Genomic DNA, 12,661 nt, shown 5'->3' with positions numbered 1-12,661 from the left:
CGCACGCACACAAGGACACACACAAAATATGAAAAAGAATGTAATTACAATATTTTAGTGATGTGGGCATCTTGAGGAACCAAGAAAGAGAAATATGGAAATATGGAAAAAAAAGTTCACGTGCCAAAAATGTTAAAAATTCCAATCAGGGATTGGTTTAAATATGAAAATAGTCTATACAACATTGGTAATACAAAATGTAATTGCATTGTATATGTAAATAGTGCAGAATTATCTGCGAAAAAGGTTAAAATTTCCAAATAAGGGCAAGAGATTAGTTTAAATATGTAACAACCGATGCAATATTTCTAACACAAAAGATGATTATATTATGTTTGTGAAAAGATCATAAAAATAGTGAAAAAAAATAATCTTATAAGAAGATTGAAACAAATATTGGGGTGAAAAAAACCGAATAAACAATGGATAGATCAAAATAAATATTTGGAAAGTAAAATATTATTAAAATTATTAATAAATACTTAAATATGGTTTATATAACAATGACATATTGTTAGATTATTATATTGCATTTTAAAAAGTATAAAACATGTAAGCAGAAATAATACAAATGTAAAAATGTATGAAGAATTTAAGGAAAATTTTCACAGATAGAAAAAATGTCAAATTATATACAGAAATAATAATAATAATAAATTAATAGATACCAATAGGCTTCTATCAGCGTCTATCACATACTATCAAGGATAGACTTCTATCAGTTTCTAACACTGACAGACATTGATATATTTCTATCAGCCTCTATCAAAAAAGATTAAACTTTGTTATATTGTGTTAATAGATTTCCTTATTTTTCTATTTTTGAAAATCTCTTAAAAATCAACTAGATAATAAGATAATACATGATAACAACATTTGAAAATTTACTATAAATTAAATTTTAAATTAAATATGAGATTGGTTCATTCTGAATTGATTGGAAAAATTGTTATACAAATATAAATTGATAAAAAAAACTAATAAAATAATATCAAATATGAAAATTTACAATAAATTCCAATTTAAATTGAGTGAAAAAAATCAGAGATTGATTCGTTTGTTATCAATTCAAAAAGTGGTCATAAAAATCTAATTCAATAAAAGAATGTCAATTCGAAATTCAAATAGGACGAAAAAAGCACAATTTTTTTTTTTATATAAAATTCATTAGATTATAATCTAATAACGAACGCTTGTCATATACACTGTATTTCTAATTCAATTATATTCATGTTCTAACAATTATTAAATGTTTCTGATGGACGATCACAATAATGGTAAATGAGATATTATATTTAGAAAAACACCCATTTGAGTGACACAGATTTTGTCAAAAATCTTATTATATTCAAATTTTGCCATACAACCCAATGAATTTCCGAATCTTGCTAACACGGAAAAAAAGATAGCAAAAGCTATCCAACCCACTAGATCCTTTACATAAAAATAAGGTAAAAAGAAATTTTATCCATCTCTCTCGTCGCTTCGGTGAATCACTTGAGCCCCGATACATTTTCGGTGCCATGGAGCTAGACTAGTGAGCTATTACGCTTTCTTCAAAGAATGGATTTTATCCAGTTTCCCTAAAAATATCACTATAAAGTAGTAAACCAATCAAAGTAAAAATAAATAAATAAATAAGATTCCATTTGGTAACCATCTTGCTTTTAATTTTTAATTTTTGAAAATTAAGCTTATTCACTTCTCATTTCATATAAGGATTGGATCTTTAAGTACAATAGTTGAATTTTTAGTTAAATTCTAGAAATAAAAACAAGTTTTTAAAAGCTATTTTTTTCTTAATTTGACATGATTTTTTAAACTAGTGGTAAAATGAAGATACAAAGAAAAAAATTGATATCAAATTAAATTTCAAAAATAAAAAATTAAAAATCAAATGATTAGAAAATTGGGCTTAAATAATGGACATTCGAGGAATGGAATAGCATGGAAGGTTAGAGGTAAAACCTTTTATCATGGAAGCATGAGGGTACATGTTTTTTTTTTTTTTTAATTTCTTATCAATTTTAGAGACGTTTTTAAAATTTAAAAAAAAAAAACTCGATTGGATGTCAAACGTATTCATTTTTAAAAAACTAAAAACAAAAAATCAACTCATTACTAATCAAAACAACCGCGAATTATTGCACTTTTTAAGACAACACGGGAATATGCCACTTGAGAAAATGAATTTGAATAACCATTGAATTAATTTTGGTAATAAAACGATAATTTAATGGTAAATATATATGAAATGACGTAATTAAAACTTTTTAAATGATCAAGAACCAAATTGAGAATAGAATAATGCCACCGTTCTTTTTCTTTTTCTGTTTTGCCTTTCCCATATAATAAGCTAAAAATTTTTGTTGGGATGCGAAACAACCAACCAAACAATTCTATTGCCTTTTCCAACGCTACCCCATTCCCCAACTCCATCCACCAAAAAAGTTTCCACAGCCTCGTAACTTCCCTCTTCATCACACAGCTCCGGCTAGAAATGGCTTCCAAGGCAGAGGAAACACCCATCACTTCCTCCGACCACGACGCCATCCTAGAACAACAACATTACGCTTATGCCGCGCAGCTTGTTACCTTATCCGTTCTGCCGATGACACTCCAAGCAGTGTTCGAGCTCGGCGTGTTTGAGATCTTGGCAAAGGCTGCGGACGGGGCCGAGCTCTCCCCGGCAGACATAGCGGCTGAGATAACCACGAAAAACCCAGATGCGGCGTTGATGATTGATCGGATGTTGTGGCTTCTGGCGAGCCACTCGGTGGTGGGATGCTCTGTGGGGTTTGATGAAGATGGGAAAATGCAAAGACTTTATAGCCTTACGCCGGTTTCTAAGTATTATGTTCGTAACGAGGATGGTGTCTCATTGGGTCCAACTTTATCGTTGATTCAAGATAAAGTTTTTCTCCATAGCTGGTTTGTTCTATATTTTTTTTATATATATTTTCAACACTATTTTCCTCTTTTTATATAAAAGGGAAAAATTATAGAAAAAGAAATAGTAGGAATTGAAGAGAAAACATAAAGAGTCTGAGATATGTTATATTAAGGAGAAAATTTATAAATACAATCATTTTAGGGAAATCAGAGAGTAAAATGACACAAAATAGAGTGAGAAAAAAGTAATAACTATTCTTTTCTATTTTTTATTTTTAAAAATTAAGTCTATAAACACACACCTCTAAATTTTTTTATTTACTATCTACTTTTTTTTCAATGTTTTGAACCCAAAATTTGAAAAAGAGTAGTTTTTAACAATTTTTAAAAAAAAAATTTAGAATTTGATTTAGAATTCAACTTAAAAGGAAAGATGCATATAACACTTAATTTTAAAAAAAGAAATAGTTTCTAAATAAGTGTAAAGGAGAAATTTTGAAAAAAAAAAAAGTTTGATAAAACCACTAAAATTTTAGATTGAGAAAAGTGAGAGAGATATTTACTAGAAAATAAACAGAAAAATGTAGAGAAATGAAAATTATTAAAGAATAAAAAAATTAAATGGAGAAAAATTTGGAAGAAAAAAATAATGTTAGAAGAAAAATTGAAGTTTTTAAAAATTACAGGAGTGAGCTAAAGCATGCTGTCATTGAAGGAGGAGTTCCTTTCAATAGAGCTCATGGGGGAGTCCATGCCTTTGAATACCCTGGCTTGGATCCAAGATTTAACCAAGTGTTCAACACTGGAATGCTAAATCACACCACTATGTGTATCAAGAAACTTGTCAAAACCTACAATGGTTTTGCAAATATCGAGCAACTAGTTGATGTTGGTGGCGGCCTTGGGGTCACTCTTCAAATCATCACTTCTACTTATCCTTCCATCAAAGGCATCAACTTTGACTTACCTCATGTCATTCGCGATGCCCCTTCCTACCCTGGTACGATCTAGTTTTTTCAAGATTTTCGATTTCAAATTTGTTTCGTATACTTCTAAAAGTTTTTCATGATCTAGTCTTAGATTGATCGATGTTTGAGTCAGATCGATGTTTTTGTCATTAGTCACGAGTAACACAATTAAATTAGATATGAAAAATTAGTTGTGAAGAGGAAAGGAATAATATGTGTGGTTCATGACGTGGAATATGATTTCTTTAATCTAATCACGTTGAATTAAGTTCACGTTTACTGATTTGTAATAAAAATTGATATAATCTTTATGAGGTTTCTCATGTATCAATTGTAGCCTCGTTCGCAAAGGGAATGAGATTCTTTTGATTGTGTTTACTATACACTAATACAACCACAATAAAAAAAATATAATAATAAAAAAATAAAAAAAATCTATTGGTTTTGTTTACTTCTATAGGGAAACATAATAAAAAAGATCAGTGATAAAAAAGTTAGGTAAAAAGATAGTGTGGGTCTCAGATAATAATCAAATGTAATTAGATTTATGACCCTTCCCTCTGCAATAAGATTATATTTGTTGATTATGAATTTCCATAGTGGGACTCACTTTAATGTGTAATTGTAAACAACAATAATAATGATCAATTGAGGCCCACTTTTCACATTATCATTGATAGATTACGTTTACAAGGAAGTAAACATGGCCCAAATACCTCAAAGCTTTTATGTGTAATTATAAATAATTTATTGGATTATATCTAAATTGAAATTAAGGATAGAGCTAGAGGATTGTTGATTAAAACATGTTTTTGCTCATTTTAAGAGATAAGAATATGAATTAAAAAGGAAATTAGCATACTAAATCACAAGGTTGAAGAATGTTGAATTTGAAGGATATATATGTTGTAAAAAAGAAAGAATGTAAGAGGGAAATGTTAAAATCTATAGCAATACTAACTAGTCTAGAAGGTTCTTGAAGTATCTACCATATGACATAAATATGTAAATTAGATTTTTCTAGAACTATGTTGTAGTATGAATAAATATCTCAAAAAAAAATCTAGAAATATTCTAGAACAATCTTAGGTTCAAGGAATTTTAGAGAAATCCTTTAGATAGGAATAAACCAAGAAATACCCAGATTTTTAGAATCCAAGAATAATCTAGAGAGATCCTTTGCTTGGGCTCCAAGGATCTCATGCATATAAATAGGAGATGTAGCTCCATTTGTAAGCCAAGCAAGCAAAGAGGGGAAGAAAGAAAAGCAAGAAAGTTAGAGAAAAACTTTGAGTAAAAAGTCAGTATGCCTTGAGATAGTGAAAGAGTATTCTCTCCAAAAGTGTCCATCTTTGTAAGTTCTTAATAAAAGTTTATTTCTTCAAAAGAGATTGTCTCTCTTCCTTTTATGCCAATTTCTCCAACAAGTTGTATCAGAGCCAAGCTAGCATAGCTGACAGTGGTAAAGCTTTTGAAGATCAAGAACAGCCTGAGACTGTGAAGCTTGTTGTCTGGGACACAACTACTTGTGGAGTGCATTCATCACTACAAGATGATGGGAGCCCTCAAGTTGTTGGAGGAATCAAGAAGCTCAGCACTCAGAACTACAAAACATGGTCCACATGCATGAAGTCGTATCTCCAAGACCAAGACTTTATGGGATGTTGTAGGAGGCACTGAAGTCAATCCATGTGAGGATGCTGTCGCTTTGAAGAAGTGGAATATCAAGGCAGGTAAAGCCATGTTAGTTAAAACTATAATTGATGAAGAAATGTTAATCTCAATTTTTTCAAAGAAAAATGATATAGCAGAGAAGCCTAAGAAATCATGGGACATGTTCATCTCACTTTTTTCGAAGAAAAATTATGCAAGATTGTAATTTTTGGAGAACGAGCTCTTGTCAATTTCTCAAAGGGAGATAACTATCAACCAATACTTCACCAATGTCAAAACTCTATGCTATGAAATCTCTGAATTAGATTCTACTTCCACTATTTCAAAATCAAACCTGAGGAGAATTTTCATCCATGGTCTTAAACCTGAATATAGAAGTTTTCTTGTTGCTATTCAAGGTTGGGCAGTCCAACTTTCTTTTATTGACCTAGAAAATATGTTTGCCAGTCAAGAAGCATTAACTAAGAAATGTCAAAAGTCACATTAAAGAGCAATAAGGAAAAAGTGCTCTTTAGTGGCTAAAAAAAAGGTCATTCAAAATATCAAAAGAAAGTAAGATAAAAAAGAGATGAAGAACTCTAAAATTCTCTCAAGTAGAGGGAGCTAGTAAAATTAATCAAAATCATGAGCATAGAAACAATGGTGAATGTTATAAAAGTAGAAAGATAAGCCACTATACCAGAAGAGGTAAATTATGAAAATGATTGAATTGTCGATTTAGGTTACTCTAACCACATGACAATAGATAAGAGGAAGCTGCAAAATGTATCTTAGTACCAAGGAAGTCGAATTGTTGTAACCACAAACAATTTGAAGCAGCCAATAACCCATGTTGGCAAAACTAAGATAATGCCTCGCTCCAATTCCAATCAAGTGGAATTGGAGAACATATTTTATATGCATGGAACTAAGAAAAATTTGGCATCAGTAGGCAACTTCGTCGTTTTGGACCCGACGATGTCAAGGTGTACCATAATCTCATAGTTAGTGGTATGCCATTGATGGAAGGCCGAAGAATGGACTCCATCTACGTCATATTACTAGAGACCACTTACGTGAATAAGACACGAAAGAATGAAACAACAGATTCGTGGCATGCAAGACTTGGTCGTGTTAACTACAGCAAATTGAAGAGAATAATAAACAAGTCTATGCTTAAGGGGTTACCTCAACTTGATATCAAAGAAGACATGGTCTGTACTGATTGCCAATACGGAAAGGCACATTAACTGCCATTCAAGGAATCCAAATTTAGAGCAAAGCAACCATTAGAGTGGTGCATTCTGACGTATTTGATCATATCAACCAATCTTCAATCAGTGGTATGTGCTATATGGTGACCTTTATTGATGACTTCTCCAAATATATTTGGGTTTTCTTTATGAAAGAGAAGTGTGAAACAATTTTAAAGTTTAAAGAATCCAAAGAACGAGTTGAAGGTGAATTAGGAAAGAGGATTCAACGCTAACATACATACAATGGGAGAGAATATATGTCTAATGAATTCTCTCATTCCTTGCAAAAGTATAAGATACGTCATCAATTTTCATGTCCAAACAATCCACAATAAATGGAGTGGCAGAAAGAAAAAATATAGATATCTTACAGATGTATTCCTAACATGTTACATGTAAATCATATGTCAAGAAGATTTTGGGCTGAATGCATGAGAACGGCAACCTAGGTGGTTAACAGACTTACTCAACAAAAGCTTGGGTTCAAGCCACCTTATGAAAGGTTGCTGAATATCAAGCCAACAGTTGAACACTTTCATGCCTTTGGTTGTGTGTGTTATGTTTTTGTATTAGATCTGAAGTTTAACAAGAAAGCAAACAAATGCATCTTTGTTGAATATGACAACCAAATAAAAGGGTGGAGATGCATTGATCCTATTAGCGGATGATGCTATACATCAAGGAATGTGATATTTGATTAAGCATTATCATAGTGGGCAATTATATTAGAAAAGACACAAAAGATGAGAAGTCTGTCAAGGAAAGACCAGAAGAAGAAATAAGTCGAGTACAAAAAGCTCCAATAGAAAAAGAAGAAAGAAAAAAAAATGAAGACGAAGAAGAGCAATCAAGGACACAAAGTCCTTGGTGAAGCGGAGTACATAATCAAAAGCCATAATTATGGAGATCAACAAAACTAAGAAAACCTAATTCCAAGTATGTGAATGCGACATTAGCAACATTTGAGGAACCAACAACATACAAAGAAGCACCAACGAATATCCAATGGAGAAAAGCCATGGAAAAAGAAGTTGAGCATTAAGAAAGAATCGTATGTGGGACATGGTGCCAAAGCCTAAAGATGTTAAACCCATATATTGTAAATGGGTTTACAAAAGTTAAGAAAAGATTCTTGAAGTATCTACCATATGACATAAATATGTAAATTATATTTTTCTAGAACTATGTTGTAGTATGAATAAATATCTCAAAGAAAAAAAATCTTGAAATATTCTAGAATAACCTTAGGTTTAAGGAATTCTAGAAAATCATTTAGGTAAGAATAAATCAAGAAATATCTAGATATTTAGAATCCAATAATAATATAGAGAGATTCTTTTCCTTGGGCTTCAAGCATCCCATGCCTATAAATCGAAGGAGTAGCTCCATTTGTAAGCCAAGCAAGCAAAAAAAGGATAAAAGAAAAGCAAAAAAGTTAGAGAGAAACTTTGAGTAAAACATGAGTGTGTATTGAGAGAGTGAAAGAGTATAAAGTGTCCAGCTTTGTAAGTTATCTTAATAAAAGTTTATTTCTTCAAAAGAGATTGTCTCTCTTTCTTTTGTGTCAATTTCTTCACCAAGAAATTTTGATTATGATTTGGGGCAGGTGTGGAACATGTGGGAGGAGACATGTTTCAAAAAGTTCCAAATGGAGATGTTGTTTTCATGAAGGTTAGTTTTGCTTTGTGTTATTTCTTGCAATCACTTTATCTTTTTTCTTTATTGTTTTTAAAATATATATTTTATTGATTCCATAACATTTATTATCTATCGTGTCATTCATAAATATTCTTAAAATTATATAAGATCATGTAAAAGAAGCTGGGCTAAATAGTTACTTTTAAACTTCAAAGCTTTAGCTAAATATCTTTTCTCCAGCTCACCTCACATCAAAAAACAGAATTTGTTAAAGACTGTTAAACAACAGATTATAACTTTACTCTTTAACTTTGAAAATCTCTTATAAATATTCAGAGAAAAGAAACTCAATTAATGAGTTCATTTGTAAGAAATTTGTAAAGCTCTCGAAACATCTTAAACCTCTTGAATAAAGAAAGAAACTCATACCTTTGATAGTGGATGTAGGTCTACTAGACCGAACCATTTTAACCATTGTGTTGTTCTTCTTTTTCTCATCCATTTCTTGTGTCGAGGCAGCATGAACCCTCTTTATGAGGGGGGAATGACATAATGCTAATCCATGTTCTACACGGCCAAGGAAGCATCGTTTTTTAATCTCATTATGACTTGGTCGGCGTAGCTAGGACCTTCAAATCATGTTTGAGCCTATATTATGCTTCAAATCTTGTTTCATTAGTCTCAAACCTACACAAAACATAAAGAAGGTTAAAGAGAAAATTAGAGAAAATAAGAACCCTAAAAGCTGATGAATACTTCAACTGTTTATTGAAGAAAGACATAAGAATTTTGTTTTTCTTTTACTTATCTCTTTTCCAAAAGTTTGCAATGTGGCTTAATATCCTTCACACATTGAAACAACTCTTTTCTTGTTTTTTGGGCTACAGAGTGAGAGGAAACTTATTTAATGGGCTTCTTCTAATCTTATTAAAGTAAAATACAAGGCCCATTTTGTTTTATAACTGATATCATATCTAGTTCTTCAAGAAAGATCAAAGAAAGCTCCAAGATTCCTCAAGAAACCTTTTAAGAACACCAAGAAAGTTAGAAATGGTAGTTGCTCGGTATGGGATGGAGAAATTCACATGAAATGGGGATTTTCAGCTATGGATAAAGAGAAATAGCTTGAAGGGCTCTTCATGATCCTAAATCATTGCCTGAAACTCTTACTGAATCTGAAAGACACAATATGGAGCAAGTGGCTTATGGAGCACTAATTTTGAATATTTCAAATAGTGTGCTGAGGTAGGTCATCAAAGAGAACATAGCTTATAAGGTATGGGAGAAGTTAAAGAAGTTTTATATGAAGAAGGATATGCCTAACAAGCTATATGTGAGGGAGAAATTGTTTTCCTTCAAAATGAGTTCTTCAAAGTCCTTAGATGCGAATCTTGACGAGTTCAAGAAATTCACCAATGACTTTGCTCAAACCAAGGACAAGCTGGGAGAAGACAATGAGGCTGCAATCTTGAAAGACTCTCTACATAAGAGCTATAAAGATTTAAAGGAAACACTGAAATATGGAAGGGACTCAATATATGTTGATAATGTAATCACAATCTTAAGAAATAAGAAGTTAGAGCTTAAAGTAGAATCTAAAGACAGTGGTGATGCTAAATCAGTGTTTACAAAAGGAAAATCATTTTCAAGAAAGGAAAAATATAACTTTCAGAAGGGAAATCGTGCACAGAGGGATAAATCTATTATGAAATGTTTCTTTTTCCATAAAGAAGAATACTTAAAAAAAAATTGTCCTCACAAAAAGAAGAAACCATACAGAAAGGATTTGAAAAGTCCAAAGGAACATGGGAGATGAGATGTTTCTATTGGAGAGGATGAACTTGAATTCACAGAAATTCTTGTGACCACTGAGAAAAGAGCAATGGCCATGAATCTAAAGAAGACTGGGTATTAGACTCAGGTTGTACCTATCACATGACATCATCAAAGGCATGGTTTATCTTATATAAATCATGGGATGGTGGATCAGTATTCATGGGAGACAATTGCGGTTGTAAGGTGATTGGAATAGGCTTAGTGGTGCTTAAACTCCAAGACAATAGAGGCATACTCCTCAAAGAAATAAGGCATATTCCACAGCTTAGAAGGAATCTGATTTCTATGGGAATGCTTGATGACCAAGGTTGTATGTTTGTTAGAAAGAATGGAAGCCTAGAAATTGAAAATGATGGAAGACCTATCTTTACTAGGATGAAGTCTAATAGGTTGTACTTTGTGAGAAATATTTTATTACTAGCTTAGTCACTTGCAGCATAGAAGCTTGAAAGGGGTGAGATTGATTTGTGGCATAGAAGGCTCTCACAGAGAGAAGAAGTTTCTAAAGCTCTGGAAACACCTTAAAACTCTTGAATAAAGAAGAAACTCATACCTTTGATAGTGGATGTAGGTCTATAGACTAAACCACTTTAACCATTGTGTTGATCATCTTCTTCTCTATCCATTTCTTGTGTTGCATGCTTCAGATCTTGTTTCTTTAGTCTCGAATATGCAAAAAACTTCAAGAAGGTTAGAGAGAAAATAAGAACGCTAAAAGTTGATGAATATTTTAACTGTTTGCTAAAGGAAGACATAAGAATTTTGTTTTTCTTTTACTTATCTCTTTTTCAAAAGTCTGCAACGTGGCTTAATATCTTTCACACATGAAAACAACTCTTTTCTTTTTTGTTGGGTCGTAGAAAGAGAGGAAACATATTTAATGGACTTCTTATAATCTTTAGAAAATAGGGCTAGTTGCATAAATAGAATTTAAGCCCAAAATAATAGAATATGTAGTACAAGGATAAAATAATTGCATATATAGATCAAAAAATGGTAAAAGACTAAAAAACCCATGCCTAGCTACCATTTTTTTCGCTTCTTCCCAGTTTTCTCAAATTAAAAGCTATCACTGATAACAGCTATCAGTGATGCTATCGGCTGTTATCACTGATAGCAGCTATCAATGATGACCACTGATAGGTTCTATCAGCTGCTATCGTTGATAGCTTCTATCAATTGCTATCGATGATAGTTGATATCACCGATAGCTTTCAGTTTTAAAAAATTTAATACAATCTTGAAATATTAACTTTTAATTTGCTATCAATTATTATTAGTTATCATTGATTCACTTTCATCAATTGGAATCAACGTTGAAATATTACTGCTTAAGGCTATCAGTGGCTATCAATGATAGATTTACAAATAGTGATCAACTTTGAAAAAAGACTAACAACTTTGATTACCATAGTAGTTGTTACTAATAATCTTTTATCATGGCTATCACTGATAGCAGCTATCAGTCATTATCACTAATAGACTTTCATCAATTAGAATCAACCTTGAAATATTAACACTTAAGGCTATTAATGATAGATTTCGATAACTGGTTATCACTTTTGAAAGAAACTCGATATATAGATATCACTTATGTTTTATCACCGATATCACTAACATCACTCATATTGTGGTTATCAGTGATAGCTTCTTTCACTGATAACATCACTAATAAGATACTATCAACGATCTCACTGATATCATGCTATCAGTGATAGTTCTCTATCACTGATAACGTGCTATTAGTGGTAGCTTCTATCACCGATAACGTATTATCGGATAACTTCTATCATCGATAACATGCTATTAGTATTAGCTCCTATCATTGGTAACATGCTATTAGTAGTAGCTTTTATCAATCATAACCACTGAACACCTTTTTGCCCCTTTCTTGTCCTTCCCAAACATTTATAAGTCTCTTTTCTTTTCGATGATAGCTTCTATCACTGATAAACATTCTATTAGTGATAACTTCTAGGAATTCCACTTACATTTTAGTTCGAGATTCAACTTTATTAAGTAAATTCACTAAGTTGGCTATCAATGATAGATTTCTACAAGTGGCTATTAACTACGAAAGATTAAGCTATCAATGATAGAAAATATTAGTGGCTATCACTGATAGACTTTCATTTTCTATTTATATTTATTATTTGTTATAATAATCAAACTTGATGATTAGTTTGTTGGTGTTAAGTCACTTATGAATTGAATATTTTCAAGTCATTCGTATGGAACTCAACCTCATAATTCTTGTGAAAAAAAGAGGAAGAAGAAACAATTCAAATAAAGGAAAGAAAAAATTTAAAAATAAGAGAAAGAGAAGAAGCAAAAACTGAAGAAAAAGAAAGAAAATTAAATAGAAAAAAGGAAGCAAAAACTGGAAAAATGTAAGAAAAACTAAAAAAGAAAAAGAAA

General features: G+C 31.5%; 1 protein-coding gene across 2 annotated transcripts; it reads left to right on the top strand.

The window, feature by feature from the left end:
- Window positions 1–2,364: 2,364 nt before the first annotated feature.
- Window positions 2,365–12,632, top strand: LOC150031655 (cathecol O-methyltransferase 1-like). 2 transcript variants are annotated; one of them, XM_090308810.1, is made up of 3 exons: window positions 2,365–2,931; window positions 3,579–3,892; window positions 5,338–5,750. In XM_090308810.1, the coding sequence occupies exons 1-3, from the start codon at window positions 2,375–2,377 to the stop codon at window positions 5,538–5,540; spliced, it is 1,074 nt and encodes a 357-aa protein (XP_090164936.1). In that variant the 5' UTR covers window positions 2,365–2,374; the 3' UTR covers window positions 5,541–5,750. The 2 variants fall into 2 exon arrangements, with proteins under 2 accessions (XP_090164936.1, XP_090164937.1); XM_090308811.1 differs by lacking the exon at window positions 5,338–5,750 and adding an exon at window positions 8,376–12,632 and having other exon boundaries at window positions 2,437–2,931.
- Window positions 12,633–12,661: the final 29 nt, after the last annotated feature.

This window comes from Benincasa hispida, unplaced genomic scaffold (assembly GCF_027475165.1).
Source record: "Benincasa hispida cultivar pf3 unplaced genomic scaffold, pf3_genome.v1.1 HicScf1021, whole genome shotgun sequence".
NCBI lineage: Eukaryota > Viridiplantae > Streptophyta > Magnoliopsida > Cucurbitales > Cucurbitaceae > Benincasa > Benincasa hispida.
Note: the sequence above shows the minus strand (reverse complement) of the source record. Positions and strands in the feature narration are given on the sequence as shown.